Source organism: Acomys minous, assembly GCF_964271855.1.
Source record: "Acomys minous genome assembly, chromosome: 14".
NCBI lineage: Eukaryota > Metazoa > Chordata > Mammalia > Rodentia > Muridae > Acomys > Acomys minous.
This window is the reverse complement of record NC_140496.1, coordinates 59357884-59375578: the sequence shown is the minus strand read 5'-3', so window position 1 is coordinate 59375578 and position 17695 is coordinate 59357884. Positions and strand designations below refer to the sequence as shown.

At 48.0% G+C, this 17695-nt stretch overlaps 1 protein-coding gene across 2 annotated transcripts in view; it reads right to left on the bottom strand.

Annotated features, from left to right (window-relative positions):
• CASQ2 (calsequestrin 2) overlaps positions 1-17091 on the bottom strand; it is a 75773-nt gene extending 58682 nt beyond the window's left edge. For both annotated transcript variants that reach the window (XR_014774304.1, XM_084756193.1), the window contains exon 1: positions 16718-17091. Coding sequence is in view for 1 of the 2 variants with exons in the window: in XM_084756193.1 (XP_084612319.1) it covers positions 16718-16951 (234 nt within the window). In the remaining variant the exon portion in view is untranslated. The remainder of the gene's footprint in view (positions 1-16717) is intronic.
• Positions 17092-17695: the final 604 nt, after the last annotated feature.

The following is a 17695-nucleotide window of genomic DNA, read 5'->3' as shown; positions in this document are numbered from 1 at the left end:
TGGGGAAGCCATGACACAGTCTGGCATCCTTTTTTCCATTTGTGCTTGTTGGTCCCAACACCGTTTACAGATGGCTGTGTCCCTTGAACTTTGCCCAGGCCTTTCTCAAGACTCAGTTGACACATCTGTGGGTGTTTAGCTCTGTTGTCTCTGGTCTGTCCCATCGATCCGTGTGTCTATCCCTCTGTCCACACCACACAGCCCAGGCTGTAGCCTCTGTGAGGTAAATCCTGAAATCTCACAGGTTTTGTGTTATCACTCTATTCTCTTTTGTGAGTTGCCTTAGCTTGTTATTATAGTCTCTCACACAAGCGTTATCTTACTTAGATACACAAAAAGTTCTACTAGGCTTTAAACAACTATACTATCATTGTATTGTATGCATGCATGAATGTGTACTATATATGTATGTATATAATATAAATAAGAGTTAATTATAGTCACGTGGTTCTCCTCTTCCCTGGGGAGCTGTTGATCACCAGCTCACCAGAGCAGGAGGAGCGGAAGGTGAGATGCAGAGCCCAGAAGGCCGTGACCATGACGGAGATCAAACCCTCTTTATCCTTTCCCCAGTTGTCTGACTTTTCATTTTGTTATGTTTCCTTATTCTGCCAGCGAGAGCTCTAGTCCTGTTCTGAGGACAGTACCTTGCTTTCTTACCTGGTGCTTTTGTTCTTATTTTGTTTTGTTTGTTTGCATCTCAGTCTTACTATTTTCCCTTTCTGTCCTTTCGCTTCTTTTATACATTTTGCAGTTTGCTCCTGTGTGTTCTACAATCCTTTTGGGGTTTCTTGTCTCCCCCGAGTAATGTCCCCTGGGTTACTAAGTCGCTCTACCCTGTGTTCCGTGGCTTTGTTTGTTCCACCTTCTGTTCCTGTGTCTTCCCTGCTTGCACCCACTGTCATCTTTCTATTCTCTTTCAAGTTAGACTTCCTGCGGTTGTTACCGACCTATCCACACTTTCTTCTCATCTGCTCTTACTCTTGCTTTTTTCCTCTGCCTGCAAGCCACTTCCCTTCCGGTAAGACTAAGGATCCTACACAGAACGTGGATCTGAGAACTCCTCCAGGAATGCCTAGGTAGCCAGGGTTAAGGAAGGACCCCAGGCACAGGTGACAAATGACACCCTGCCCACCCCGGAACTTTCTCTGCTCTTGGATTTTGTCTGGGACTAGGAAGGCTGAAAATGTGTCATCACCACCAGTACCATGCTGTGAGTCACTGTGAGCTTTCCCGGGGTCCCCCAAGACAGTCTTTCTGCAAAATCGCTTGGGCGTAGTCTATTGCATGTAACCCACCAGATCATGTTGTGTTTTCTTTCCCTAATACATCTTTCTTTTTTCAGTGCGAGCTATCCTGTCCGGTTTACTGAAGTCAAAATCTTAAACAAACATCCCTCTGTCAATCATTTAAAGCCACAGGACGCAGCTTTGCAGTACAGTAAGCTTCCTTCTCTTCTCCAGCAGGAACCCCTCTGAAAGCAGTTTCTAACAGCTCTTACACATCAGTATTCACAAGAATGACTCGGGGCTCTGTTAAAACGGGGGTTTCCTGTCCTCCGCAGCAGAAAATAGAAAATGGAGCTGGGGTGGGGCTCAGGAACTTACATTCTCATAAACCACACAGCCACGCCCCATGGTTCTGATGCCTCAGCTCTCATGTCATGTTCTAGAAAGCACAACCATTAATGGCTACCCCTTCTGAAAGCTACCCAGCATGTGCCAACTGTGGGCTCATGCTGGCTTTCTTGTCTCTCTCCATTTAGTGTGGGAGGTGAGTATTAATAATAATAAATTTTAAAAGGAGGCCATGGAGATGGCTCATTGACCACAGAAGGCCTTGTTCCCAAGTCTCACATCCTGAGTTCTACCCCCTGGAACCCATATAAAGGTGGAGGAAAAGAACTCATTCCATAAGGCTGTCCTCTGACCTCTGTAGGCATGCCGGGCTGTGTGCATGGTGACAAGGAGGTGCCACATTCCCATCTCTCTCCTCCACCCCCCCTCCACCCCTTTCTCTGTCTCTGTCTCTCTGTCTCTCTCTGTGTTTCTTTGTGTGTCTCTCTCTGTCTCTCTGTCTTTCTGTCTGTCTCTCTCTTTCTCTCTCTCTGTCTCTCTCTGTCTCTCTGTCTCTCTCTCTCTCTCTCTCTCTCTCTCTCTCTCTCTCTCTCTCTCTCTCACACACACACACACACACACACACACACACACACAGCAGGAAGAATGAGAAATTAACTTGTGGAATGAAGCAAGAGTGTTTGGTCCAGCCTTTTCCTCAGCACACACCATCATCAAGTTTATTTGCTTTTAGGTAAGCACAAATGCGTTCCTCCCCTGGGCATGTGAAGCGTGATATCTACATGGACCTTTTGCATTTACATGAATGATAAGTCCCTATCCTATCTTATGCCATAGATGTACAGACAGAGCCGACTGTCACAGAAGGGCGAGAAAGCCCCGCTGCCTGAGATGTACCTTCCTCCTCCTCCTCCTGTTTTCTTCCTCCTCAGCATCTTGACTCACAATCCGTGCAGCACCTGAATCACTATCGATGTCCATCCTCATTAGACCCTGCCCACCTAGGCTTCATCATCAGCACCATCAGCTCTAGCACACACCATTCAGAAGCTTAAGTCAATAGTGGCCAGGGTGAGCTAAAGGTGCTGTGGGGCTGAATGGGGAGGGTGGCAGTGGTGAGGTCCTGGGACCTCTGGGATAACTTTTGATGTGACTGGGTCCCTGAGGACCAGCACTGTCTGGGGAGACTGGAGTAGGCAAGCAGGCACTGTTACTAGTACTTGCATATGGCTTGGTTTCCTCCACTCCACTCCTGCCGCCCAAACCCCCACCTCACTCGCCTTCTCCCGCTGGTCTCTAAGCCTTAGGCAACCTTGGCTGCCAAGAGCGGCCCCATCTCATCTTTCACTCCAGTCTTCCTTCTGTAATTCCAGGCTCCGTCCCAGGGAGCAAACTCTGGCACCTCGTCTGTAATCGCTGGCACTGAGTCTGTACTGTGACTCTTCCCTCGGTAAGGAGGAAGGCTAGCACCTTCTGCATTCTGTGCAGTTCCTTGGAGACAGTCAGCACCTCCGTATGTGCAGGGATGGGTTGGTCCGAGCACTTCATAAGTTCAAGGAGTTTGCGGGCCAGAGAGACAAGAAGCGATTACCACCAAATACTGAGTCCTGTGTGAGAAAAAAAATGATTGCCTCCACGTTTCTTAAATTGCCCCCCCCCAGAAAACCACTCTTTATACACGACTGCAATTTCCTCCTGTTAGCTTGCAACCATTCCCTTACTGGCTTGCTCTGGTGGACTGAGTGATGGGCTCTTTCTGAGTCTTGCCTGAGAGTCCATCTTAGAGACTAGCCCCATCTGTGCTGCTTCCGGAATGGAAACATCACTCACTCACGCACATTGGGATTTGGTTAGACTTTTGCTGATTCTCTCAAACACAAAAAGACTTCTAACAAAGTTCCATGTAAATAATATCATAGGTAACATAATAAATACATAATTCAGTAGCCAATAAGTGTATGTTTCCAGTATGTCTTTCTCTTTCCGGCATTATATATTTTAAATTTATTTATTTATGTATATGAATACTCTATTTGTATATAGAGTCTGCATGACAGAAGAGGGCATCAGATCCCATTATAGAGACACCATGTGCTTGCTGGGAATTGAACTCAGGACCTCTGGATGAGCAGCCAGTGCTCTTAACCACTGAGCCATCTCTCCAGCCCCCTAATATTACAGTTTATAGATGGTTATTACATCACCATTGTGGCTGTAATGATGAGGTCCAAGTGCATGTCATGCACTAAACCTCCCTACATAGCCACACAGCCCGGCATGGTGTGGCCTGCTGCCCCTTCAGCCTCACTAGGGACTTTTCTGTATCCTGTATAATATACTACAAGGACACAGAAGCATGCCCTGCATCTGTCTGTGCCCTTCATCCCATTGAGAAGACTCCCTTGATGATGCTTCACCAACTGTGCTACCTTCAGTGCATTTGGATGTGTTAGTTCCCCCAGAAGGGACCCCGTGAGCCCCACTCCCAATCAGTGCTTGCTTAGGGTGCCCTGAGCATCTCCCCTGCAACCCCTCCTTGGTTTGTCTGTGACTACTGTCTCTTCACTGTGGTGTTGAGGCCTACAGGCTCTGTGTCTACCCGTGCCTTCTCTCTGTGCCATCTCTAGCACCCAGGAGAGTATCTGGGCTGACCCCCAAATTAGTGCCTCAAATAAATGAACAGATTAAAAGGGAGACTGCTTGTTAGAGCAGAGGCTAAGGAGACCCTGGGCCAGGTCAGGCAGCAGGAGCTTGTGCACCCAAAGGGGAGAAATCGTGGCAGTTTAGGTTTGAAGGTGCACATGTCAAGGGTTGGGCCACAAAAAGCTCGCTTGGTGGAGCAAGTTGTATTTGGAGAAGGTAAACGGAGTCCTGTGTTATTCTAGGGGTGGTGGTGCATGTCTTTAATGCCAGCACTTGGGAGGCAGAGATAGCCTGGTCTACAGAGTGAGCTCCAGGGCTACACAGAGAAATCCTGGAGAGAGAGGGGGGGGGGGATTGAGGGAGGGAAGGAGGGAGGGAGGGAGGGGGAGAGGGAGGGAGGGGGAGAGGGAGAGACAGAGACAGAGACACAGAGAAAGAGAGAGAGAGAGAGAGACAGACAGACAAAGAGACAGACAGAGAGAGTCCTGTGTTTAAGATATATAAGGAAAAGGGTGAAGAGTTTGGATATTGTGGTTGGAAGTTATGCTTTGGAGGTGAGTGGAACAAAGAAGCTGATCTGAGTCCAGAGAAGGTAGGTCTGAGCGAGGACTCAGACCAGACAAGGAAGGAATACAGGAAGGAAAGGTATCTGGGTGGCCACCGGCAGGTGATAGATGACTCTGGTCTCAGACAAAGGGTTGGGACCATGGAGAAGCAGCTGCCTAGGTGGTGGGTGTAGTAGTGTGAGCTGGGACCAATCAGAACCAGTTGCTCTTTCTTGGCTTTTGAGAGAGAAAGGAGAAAGTACAAAAAGGAGATGGGCCATAAGGTGATTGAGGCTCTCCAGCCAGAAAACAGAATACAGGACAAAAAGGTAGCATTAGAAGAATGTTCCAGAACTGGGGTGAGCTTCTCAGAACAGATAGAAGTGCAGCGAGTTCATGATCACAGAAGGCACCCAAGCTACCCAAAGACGCTGAGGATGTGAGAAGTGGAGACACATGAGAAAGTCCGGGGCCAGGACTGCCCATGTTAGCGGCAGGTGCCTGGGGAAGCACCCAGCCTGTGCCAGCAGGAACTGCTCAGAAGGTCTTAAAGGCATGAGCGGATCACTGTGGTACCCTGACTCCAAAGTCACTAAGGCATGGCGTCTCAAGGAGTCCAGGATGTGCAGGACCCCCCATCAGGGCTCCCTTCTGGGCTGCTAACTCATGGATGACCTTTCCAGAAAAGCCAGGACAGAAGCCAAGGCAGGGAACTGGACAGTGAAGTGGGTGGTGAGGACAGGCTGGCACAGGTGTGACTTGTTGGTTCCAGAAGTTTGTCCATGAAAGGGAATCAGTGGACAAGGCTGTGAGAGGGGTTAGTCCCTGCTGCTGCCTGACTGTGCCCTGGGCCTCAGAGGACAGGGTATCCAGTGGGTCTCTGTGTCTCTCCCAAGTCCCCGCATAGAATTTATCAGCTCTCACAGAGAGGGAGAGAGATGAAGACACTTCCTAAGAACTGTTTGCATGGGGAGTAAGTGGAATTTCTTTGGAAATGGGAGAGATGTGAGTAGTGAGGACACTGGAGAGAGTCAGTTGAAAGGAGGCAGCTGTGCTTTTGTTTTCCTGCAGGCTCAAGAATCTGCACACATCAAAATAAAGACCCCGAGAATTCTGCAGATATCGGTTCCAAGCGAATGTCCCTAAGACCAGCCATTAAAAGTACCCACGGCGGCACGGCGGCACGGCTGGCTGCTCCTCGTTCCGAGCAAGCCATGAGCTGGAGAGGGTTGTTCTCCCTGCCTCTCCCTGATCCCATCTGGCAATAAGTCAAACTCTTCAAAACTGTGTGTCCCCTGAAACCCGAGAGCCCACGTTTATCTCCGGTAATCTCCTCTCGCTTTTGGCCACTCTCAAGCAAGGCCTGGGCTATGTATAGCCTGGCAGTTGGCACACATCGTGCCCATCATGGAGGCTGGCTGGGGAGGGGACAGCTATTTATGAGACTCAAGCAGCCACTGAAGCCCTTTGAAGCTGGTGTTGGGTAGCCCCTGGAAGTGCTGAGGGTCGGGGGAGGGGGGCTACTGGTTTGCTTTATTAGCACTTTGGGGACTATCACCCCACATAGTGCCAAGACGGAAGGCCAAAGGCTGCTGCTGTGTGCTCTCTGCACCCCTGTCTGCCCCCAGGCTGAAAGTCTATAAAACAACTTTAATAACATATCAATTAGAGGAGGAGTGGAGTGGCTCGCGGCAAAGGCACTTGCCATAACCTCGGTAACCTCAGTTTGATCCTCAGTACCCACATGGTGGGAGAGGACAACGGACTCCACAAAGTTGTCCTCTGGCCTCCATACATGCATGGGTGCACGCGCACGCACACACGCACGCACGCACGCACACACACACACACACACTTAATTCAATTAAATGTTAAAAGAAGATAGCACTGAGCAGTGTTCACTGTGCCAACTACAGCACCAGCTACCCCATATGAACTATCTTCTGGAACCTTCATGAAAATCTCTCAAGATAGAGCTTTGCAGAGGAGGAAATGGAGGAAATAAAGAGGCTGGCCAACTTGTCCAGGACCCTGGGGTTTTTTTTAAAGCCCAACCCCGACACTGCTCCAAAATCCAGAATCCACGGCAACCTGCTTCTGCACAGGAAACCAGAGGGAGCTGAGCCCATGGCCTGGGTCTGTGGATCAGCGGCTGAGAGCTGAGTGACTTAGAGCTTCCTTGATCTTCACGTTTCTATTCTAAAAAAAGAAGCGAAAGCCAAGCATTGCCAGCACAACCTGTATGCAAGTGCTGAGTGAAGTTTTGTTCCCTGTAGAACCATTGCAGGGCAAACTCTATTTTAAAGCTATACCCTGACCACAAACACACATCAGCATCTCTTGCAGGGAAAATGGTGCTAACGCAGCCCACAGAGCCCACCCAGAGCACAGCGTCTCATTGCACAGCCTTGGGTGAGATCCAATAGGACAGAATGAGGGAGGCTGTCCCTGGAGGTCACGGCTTTTGTCTATCCATTTCACACTAACAAGAGCATTTCGTGGAATAAAAAAACAAATGAACACACACACACACACACACACACACACACACACACACACACAGTGCTCAGAGCCTTTCTGGGAACAGGAAGAGAAGTTGCCGTTCTAAATTCGCTTACTCTCAGTTTATATCATCCTCCATTAGAAAGGGGAGGAGTGATGCCCAGCCTGTGGAGAGACCTCCTAGATGTAAATGAAGGGGTTGGACTGCTCCGTCCTACCGTGCACACCGAAAAACAGAAGTCTGTTTCTGCTTGGCTGAACTTTATGGGATGCTAGCCTGACTGCATCCCTGAACCCAGGATGCTGAGGTAGATGGATCTGGACTGTCCGTTCAAGGTCAGCCTGGATGACGTATTGAGACCCTGTCTCCAAAACCAAAACAACAACAACAAACTCTGGCTAGAATATTTTGGTAGCATCTACTAACAACAACAGATGCTGTGGAAAACTAGCTTGTGTGGGGGGAGAGAGAGGTTTTATGGGTGTCACATCCATAGGAAATTCAAAAGCGGTCTTTACATGTACTCTAAATATGGGTCACTTTACACATGTCTTGTGTATCTTTTACCGTTATAAGATGGCCTGGACAGAAAGCATATATTGTGATCCCTGAAATATGTGACTAAACAAGCACTCAGCCTTGGAGAATCCTGTCTCGATGCAGCCACATGGTTAACACACAGAGTCAAACGCATTTGCTTCATAGGTAAGCGGTTCAGAAGTCTGTGGGAAAGGGGCGAGGCAGAGGCAGGTGAGCCTGGTAGGGCAGACCTAGCATGCAGCAGATGGGGAGGAGGGGCTGCCTGGTTTGGGTACCTGGCAGCAGGAGGGAGCTCCTGGAACCAGGCACCTTGGACACTCTGATGCCTTGCCAGCCCACTGCATCGCAAGATGGCGCGCTGGAGGCCTTCCTGAGTGGCTGTCCAAATAGGAACAGCTCGTGTGCATAATTCGGGCCTGTGCCTGTAGCTTAGAAGCCCTGGAAGGCTCTGAGGCTTCTTCAAACATGCTGGCATTTCAGGCGGAACTGGCTTTCTAGGGAGAACAAGTCATCTTAGGTGTGCAATGAGACTGATGGTCACACAGCACACCCCATGCCAACCTGCAAAGCGCAAGCTGCAAGAGAGCAGGGCTCGTGATGGGAAAAGTCTTCTGATTTCTCCAGCAGATTCTATCTCTTTTTTCTTCCGCTGCTTTGTAGTATAAAAGTTCTTACTGTGTTTCCATGATGCTGGAAATGGCCCCATTTAAAAATGTGTGACTCTGAGAGGATGTCTACCCGGAGAATACAAGACAGTGTTCCCAAATGGAGAAGCTTCAAGGTGAACTTTGCTTCTCTGATGAACACAGCAGGACTTATATATCCTGATTAGGCCTGAGTGTCACTGAGGGCTTCGGGGGATGGGGCCAGTGAAAAGGAGACAGGGTTTTTCTGTGTAGCCTTGGCTGTTCTGGACTCGTTTTGTAGACCAAGCTAGCCTCAAACTCAGAGTTCCACCTCTCTCTGTTTCCCTAAGTGCCGGGATTACAGGCGTGCACCACTGCGTCCAGCATGCTTCCTGTTTTAAAACAACTATTTTTATCATTGCGTGCATGTGTACAGTGCGTGTGCAGGCACATATGGCATGGGGTTTATGTGCCAAAGCATGGTATGTGTGTAGAGATCAGAGGGCAACTTTCTCTCCTTCCACACTTACAAGGATTCTAGGGGTCAAACTCAGATCGTTAGGCTTATGTGGTAAGCAGCCCTACCTACTGAGCCATCTTGCCAGTCCTCCATTTGTACAATCTTTATTTCTTTATTAATTCTATACAGGGGAGGCTTGTTATTATGAACCCATAGTCCCCTGGTAGCACTTCTTGTTTCTTTATCAGCTCACCCACCCAAGATCTCCTGCACTAAAGTGCCCAGTAAAGGTCCACTCTACAGTCCCACTACACCAGAGTGTCACATGGGCTGGGGAGGGATTCTCTTGGGATAGCACAGGCTTTGTGCTGAGATTCTTTCTCAAAGCCAAACCAAAATAAGCCTGACCTCATCTGATTCCGTTCAGAGTGGAGCAGGTGTGGGACTGAAGAGGGCTGTCTTTGGGCGGGGAAGCAGTTGGAAACGTCCCCGAATCCTGCGTGTGTTGCTCTTCTCTGCCCAGTATTCCCACATCATTCCATCTGTGGATCTACTTGACTCCAACCACTTCGTTCTGCCTTGGGGTTTGGACGAGCAACTGCTGGGACATTCGCCAGTGCTAAATAGGCTCGGGATGCAGGGTCAACCTTAAAAGGCTCGAGGCTTTCTGCCCATGTGTGCACAGATACATGCTGGACTGAGAGTCCCATGGTTTGGGAAAACAAGCAAATAAACAAGAGAACAAGTTTTAGTCACATTTCAGTGGGAAGAAGCAAAGGAGATCACACAGATCCCTGGGTATAACAAATTCAACCTCTTTCTATTCTGCAGAGAGAGAGAGAGAGAGAAAAGAAGAAGGAGGAGGAAGAAGAGGAGGAGGAGGAGGAGGAGGAGGAGGAGGAGGAAGAAGAAGAAGAAGAAGAAGAAGAAGAAGAAGAAGAAGAAGAAGAAGAAGAAGAAGAAGAGTAAGAAGAAGAAGAAGAAGAAAGAAAGAAAGAAAGAAGAGAAAAATGTGGCTGGAGAGAGGGCTTAGGCTGTAAAGACACTCACCACCAAACCTGATGGCCTGAATTTGATCCCTATACACACATAATGGAAGGAAAAACTATCTTCCATAAGTTGTGCTCTGCCCTGTGCATCATGGTATATGTGCCCCTCACTCACCAAACTAACAGTGTAATTTTTTTAAGGAAATCAAGAGAAATGCATTTCCCACATGCACACCATGTGTCTAAGTCCTTCCCTTTCCCATCTCTTCTCCACCTACCGTTCATTCATCCATCGCCATCTTCTCATTACAGTCCAGCTTGGGGTTAAGCGTGTACCCACGTAAACACAGGGGCCACCTAGGAGCCACACAGAGCCCAGTGGTTCATTTAGTATTGCTAAGTGTAGGTGGAAATCCAGGGTATCAGTGCATTCTTTCATAACTTGGTTCTGTTTACAAACCCAAAACTATCCATCCAGCTGCTCCGTGGCGTAGTAAAGGAACATATCATTTGAACCAAACAGGCCTGGGTTCAAATTCTGCCTCGTCGCTATATTGTCACTCCATAGCTTTGTGATTTGGGCAGTTTTTCCTTAACTCTCTGACTTATTTCTCTGTGGTGTGGGAATATAAGAATTATATAACTATCATGTGCAAGGCTTCTGCCATGAGCCTCGCTCACACTGCAGAACATTTCTAGTCTACTCTGAGCCACCTCCCATGATTCCCATTGGCTGTCACGGCATCTTCATACCCTATATCTGTATGCCCCCACTGTCCTCAGATGGTTCTTCTCTTTAGGGAAAGGAATAATAATGCCCAGAAGTTCTCTTTCTCAACTAACTCCTGAGCCCTTCCTAAGGGTATTTTGAAGATCACCCTCTGATCTGGTCTCAGAAATCCAGGCAACTCAATGGAAAACATATCAAAGATGGCAACACTCCTTAGACACTCATATCTTTTGAGAAAACTCTTTCAACCCCAACCCTAGGTAGGGGTCAGTAGGAGAGACCCGAGAGACACTAGGCTGAGTCCCACAGTAGTCCTGAGTTACTGTATCCCCCAAGATTTAGCTAAACAAAAATCAGATGTAGACCAGCAGGCCAGCATCATCCAAAGGAGTCCAAAGAGCAAAGGTCAAACAGTTGCAACATGATCTTTGGTCATATGGATAATTTCTTCAACCCAACAGACCCATTAAGTGCTTTGCAACCCTTAGTGTGCCTACAAATCACCTGGGGAATCCCATTTAAATGTGCATCGTAGTTCTAGGATGGGCCTTGAACGCCTCCATCTCCAACATATTTGAGAGCAATACAGGGCTATTGGGTCTTTGCATTCAAATAATGCAGTGCTATTGGGTCAACGTATTCAGTATGAAGGTTTTCATGGTCCTCAAACTTGGATGCATGTTAGCATTATCCAGAGAACTCTCTACCTTATTTACAGTTGGACATATAATGACCACCATGGATGGGGAGATGGCACAGTGCTAAAGCTCTTGCTACCAAGCCTGGGGGTCTAAGCTTCCTCCCTGGAGTCCACAGAATAATAAGAGGAAAGAACTAACTCCCATAAGGTGTCCTATGACCGTCACATGTGGCCCTGCCCCCACAATAAATAAGAGGTCAAACAAACAAATAAATACTAAGGGGACTGAGAGATGGCTGAGTGTTTAAGGGCATTTGGTACTCTTCTGGAGAAAGAAAGTTCAGTTCCCAGCACCCATGCTGTGTGGCTCAAAACCAACTGTAACTTTAGCTCTTAGAGAACTGAAACTGTCTTTGGCCTCCTCAGGCACCCACAAACACATATCACACACACACACACACACACACACACACACACACACACACACACACAAATACACACGTGAATAAACAAATGTAAAAAAAAATTGTAGTGTCTAGACAGCCTCCGTTACCTCTCCCAATTAAAGCAGAATCCGGGGCATGAAATGTGGGCATTTGTATTTTTAAAGCTCCTTAGGTGTTAGTTGAGAACTACTGAAACAGTCTAAGAAGATGCTGGAAAATTCCAGAGAAAGGATCCACTTTGGGCGAGATCAGCTGCATTCCACAGAGATGAATTCCCTCCTCGGTATCTGGCATCACAAAACAAGACACGAACTCCTGTACAGCCTTCATGGTACACAGAATTGTCACTCATTTGCTCTCACTTGGTTCTTTAAATTCAATGAGTTCAAAGCCGGAAGGTGTGATGTGCGGAGGTGAATCTTTGTGGCTTGCTCCAGATCAGTAATAAGTAAATGGCAGAGAGTTCAGCACTCTGACCTCCAACTGTCTGCTTCTCCCCAGCATCCTTATTTGCATGCAAGGATGGGCATGTAAGTATGACCAGGTTTTTTAGAGCACATGCATGTGTCTTGGTTACTTTTCTATTGCTGTGACGAAACACTACAACCAAGGCAACTTACAAAAGAAAGCATTGGACTTGAGGCTCATGGCTCCAGAGGCACACAGTCCATGGCCATCACGGTGGGGAGCATGGCAGCAGGCAGGCATGGTGCTGGAGCAGAAGCTGAGTGCTTATATGCCGAGACACCAACCGTGAAACAGAGAAAGAGAAAACTGGAATTGCATGGGCTTTTGAAACCTCAAAGCCCACTTCCAGTGACACACCTCCTCCAAAAAACGCCATACATCCAAATCCTTCCCAAACAGCTCTGCCAACTGGGGACCAAGCATTCGAACCTATGAGGCATGTGGGGGGTGGGGGTGGGGAGGGGGCGGCGGCACATTTTTATTCAAACCACCACAAAATGTGAGATCTATCAGAGATGCTAGGTGCATTGCAGTGTCTGAAGAGGCTATAGTGACAGCCAAGCTGAAGACTTTGCACTGGCATACAGATGGAATGGGGGCTGAGACCCACATCTACGGAGGAGCTCAAGTGAGAGAGGAACTGAAGACAGTGAAACAGCTTAGGCGACTCATCTAAGAGCTGCAGCACCCTGTATCCACACGGTATAGCATCCACACTGTTTTCTCCTGTGGGTCACAGAACTAGCCTCCCTCTTTCCCACAGGTTCTCATGGGAAACTGTGCAGGAATCACCACATATAAACAGCAGTAGACAGCAGCCTGTGTTGCAGTGCTGGAAAAATCAGTCATCACCATCGTTTTTCTGAAATAGGCCATTTCCAAAAATCATAAGCGGCACACCATTTAATGCCATTTGCTATCATGAGAGACATTGTGCAGATACTGGTATACACAGCTTCTTAAAGGGTGACTTTTGTAAGCATAGGTGTGTTCTCAGAGAGACACTGAAGAGCACCTCCAAATCTTTGGCCCCAGAGACAGCCTATTAAGAAGCCACCAAATCAACTGGTCTTTGGACCAAAACCCGAGGTTGCTTGCCAGTCCAAGGGACCCAGTTCACCCAAAACAAATGGATCAGTTCTGTTCATGATGAGGAAAGCACTGGTCCTCCATTCCCTGTCCACCTGCTCCCATGGTCATTTTGTCACATGAAGATCACTCTGTCTATTATGACAGCTCATTTTTATATAACCTATGCACACCTTGGGATATATTTTGAACTGGACTGCATTGTACCACTGAGTGCAGTGCAAATATTATATAGCGACTAGACCTCATTGCTTAGGGGAAAATGTAATCATAAAATCTGTTCGTGTTAAACAGCAACTCATTCTTTCATCCAAATATGTTTGATATGAGGTTAATAGACTACTCAAGATGTCAAGCCCACAGATAGAGTGACCAACTCTAAATAAAGAAATCAATAAATAATTTTTTAAAAATTAAAAAAAAAGATTACTGTGTCTGCTGAGAGCACTAAATATTGGCTGATTGGATGGATGTGTCTGTCCAGGGATCCACGTTGCTCATTTTCATGTTCTAAAGCATTAATTTGCCCCTGAAATCCCTGAGACATGCCACCACCTAACAGTGAGCTGTAGGTCTGGCTATTGTGTCCTCACCTTCCACCCCTCCCCCGCAGGACATAGCACACAAAGCTGCAGTGCTCTCCTTAACTTATGCTGACACAACAATAGAAAAATGGGGAAAGGGCATAGATAAGTCATTGATGGAAGAAAAATACATGAATGACAAATTTTCATGCCAGGCGCAGTGGCACATGCCTTTTAACTCCAGAACTCTGGAAGTAAAGGAAGATGTATCTCTGTTAGTTCAGAGCCAACCGGTCTTCATGGTGAGTTCGAGGACAGCCAGAGCTATAAAGTGAAAATCTGTCTCAAAAAAAAAAAAGGAAAAAATAACATAAATAGACTAATTTAATTTTTAAAAATGCTTTGAGATTTGTTTAATTTTGAGGTGCAGGAGAAAACCAAAAACAAAGTAGTGAAGTAGTGGTTTTGACTAAGAAGAAAAACTTGGGGCCCTCACATCTACTCCTCTTGGTGTCCATGAGATTTCGGGGACTACTTGTGTCCTGTATTCTGAAAACCCAACAGCTGTCCCAACAAAAGTTCAGCCTTCCCTCACACCCCAGGGAATCCAGGCCTCTAGCTGGCTCCTGACACCAGCTCCCAGGACTCAGAGCTTCTCAACCTTAGTGTCACTCAGCTGGGGTGCCAAGGCCTGACCTGGGCTGAACTTCTCTCTTCAAAGAAGGCTCTAGAAAGGCTTCTGCAGGTGGCAGCCAGCAGCACCTTTCACATCCCCTTGACCCCAGGAGTAATGCCATGGAGGACAGCCTGCCTGACTCAGATGAGTGAAGTGCCACTGGGCAACACAGCCTTTCCAGGTCACTATTTCCCCATCTGTAGACTGGAGTGGGTAACCACACTCACTTCACACCACGGCTGGTGATTAAGTTGGATAACATTTGCAACAGTCTGCTGAGCAAGCACTCCATAAGCCATCATCCTTAGTAACTCTCTCGTAACCTGTAGGGTTTTCATTATTTTCATCTATGTATGGATAAGAAACTGAAGCTTGGGGAAATAGTACCCACTCTGCCTCACAAGTGGAGTAGGGGCAAAGGCAGCACTTACACCCAGAGGCCCTGGCAGCCATTTGTATACTCCCTCAGTGTTCCCCGAGAAACACCAGGCCAGACCTGTGCTCAGCTCCCCTTTATCAATCTCTGCTAGCTCATCGCCCTCACAGGAAAGGTGTCTGGAAGGATGGGGAGCCCGAGGTGGTCCCTTCTTGTGATTTTGCTTGGGGCCCCAGAACCAAGTATTCAAGAGGGACATATTTGCAGTAACGTGCACACACGAGCTATTCAATACCACAGGCATTTTAAAATGGCTCTCACTGTGCCCTGGCCGTGTGGGAGTTCTTGTGAGTCTGGTGTAACTAGGCAGTTATGAACTTATCGAATAATAAAATCTTTGTGCTTTCTGTGATAGACTTTATAAGACAGTCTCTCAGTAACTGAGAACGGCAGCTGGCGACAGAGACCATAATGTGTCCATTTCAGGGGCTATGCAGCAGGTATGTTTTGGACTTGTTCTTTTTCCAGCCTATGGCTTTGCCTGCTTCTATAGCTTTAGGGCCCTACTTTCCCTCTACCTGCTGCCCACAGAAAGGACAAACCTGCCACCCTCACCCCAGGGTGGATAGAGCCTGCGAAGACATAATGGCTGTGGAGATATTTTTAAACACCAGCACTCTCAGCTGATTAGGAGGCACTGGGAAATCTGAAGTGCTTTTTCCATTTTTTAGTGATACTTTCATATATTCAGGTGGTTTGCTGGACTTTATTACAGTCGGGTTTTTTGTTTGTTTGTTTGTTTGTTTTGTTTTGTTTTCCCCGAGACTTTAAATCTCCCTGGTTTTTATGTGATGAGTTTGTTAATCATGTTATTTAATTAGCAGGAGTGTCCTGGAAGCACTACCTGGTTAACTCTCCAGCAGTGCTCCTGTAGCTGGGTGCTGAGCTGGCCGTGGGGACTAAGAAGGACTCAGGGCGGCACAGCTATTCTTGAAGTGTCAGTGGCCTTTAGCTGTCCAGGAGACATAGAGAGTCTCTCTGTGGCACTTGCCAAGGATTAGAAACCCTCCTCGGCCTCCCGCCCCCGCCACCCCCACGTGCCAGGTGACCAACAGGCCATGTAATACAGATAAAATAAGAAATGACTTCATCGTGGGCCCAAAACTCACGTTGGTGGATACTTACGTCAAGAACTTTCTGAGAAAAAAACAAATAAACAAACCAAAAAACCCAAACTGCCCATTAACGAATACTCAGCCTAGGTGAACACATGTCTACACTCTAAGATTGACTGGGAAAATGCAGTCACTTTCCCTCTGGTCAAGGTCCCAAGGTCAAGGTCTCTGGTGTCTCCAGGACCCAGGGGAGAGGACAGAGAAGATCATGGGAAATTGGTACTAAGTGAATTAACAAGAAATCCCTCGGTTTCCTTTAAGCCCGTGGTTTTAATAATACCTGGAACATTCTGGAAAAAAAAAAAAGACAGGTGGGACAAGAACCCCTGACAAATCCGGACATGTGGAGGGAGAACTTTAGATGGGTTGTCAGGAGCTTGGCCTCTGGGCCTCCCACGCTGCCCTGCCCTGATCCTGCATGCCTGTGTAGGTGAGCCTCCGCCATTTATCCTGAGCAATGACTGCCCAGCTTCTGCATAAAAAGGGGGTCAGTGTGTAACCCCTTCAGTCCCTTCCACCTTAAGAGTTTGCCCACACGATCCCCGTCTGCAGCAAAAGCGTCTTCAATGTATGTGAGGCTACAAGACAGGAGCCCTCTGGGTGTATGCTCCACGCCCACCCGTGTTCCCACATCCCCGCTAAACGCCGTGCGTGCGAGCACCTCACGCTCACTCAGACAGGTGGCCGCCGCGCTGTCCCCGCTCACTTACCTCCAGGACAATCTCCTTCAGCTGGAACTGCTTTTGTGCAACCTTGTCTGCAGACACTGGCTCATGGTAGTAAAGGCAGAGCAAGTCGTATCTCTTCAATACCTGCTTGAAGTTCTTCTCAGAAAGGCTGACCACTCGGTCCTTCCCATCATAGGTAGGGAAGTTCAGCCCCTCTTCCGCCCTGTTAAAGGACAGCAGGTAAACACCCACCACAAGCAGGGAAGTTCTCTTCATTTGGGAAAAGTCTCGTTTCTCACTCCTCAGAATGGAGAGCGTGGAAGATAGGGCGGGTGACTCTTGGAGGCTTTGCTGAGCTGGGTAGGGAGCAAAGAGGCTGGTCTCCCCTCCCTGGGTCCCACAGCTGTGTAGGCTTGGGCTCGGGACAATCTGTGGAGGCTTGGTGTGCACATGCGCACACAGCAAGAGCCAGGCAGGAGGCTGGGAGGCCAAGCCCTAGATACCTTGCATAGCTCTCCCAGCCTCTGTCTCATTAAGAACTCCATTTTTAGGATGCAGTTGTTTCAGGCTAAAAATAAATCGTGCAATGAACAATAATAAAAAAAAAAGTCAGATATGACACTGTTGAGGGATTTGTCCGGACAGTGTGTCAGCGGGGGAGGGGCAGCATGCAGGAGGGAAATAAAGAGACTGTGTGCGCAAGTGAAGTAAGGAGGCACCAAGAATTAGAGAAGGAAATTCGTGGTGTGTGTGTGTGTGTGTGTGTGTGTGTGTGTGTGTGTGTCGGGGTGTGTGTGAGAAGGGGGAACAAGATGGGGTGATGGTGCCAATAAGAACATGGAGAGGTTAGAACATGAGAAACGCCATGTCGACATTGTTTTATTCAATTCTGTAGCAACCACACAGCCGCTTTCCCTGGCTGTGTTGGTCCCCTGAGGGCGGGCACACTCGACATGCGTGCCCTTCTAGCTCTTCTTTGAGCTGTCAACTCCATGCCCGCATGTCCTTGACAGTCAGGGA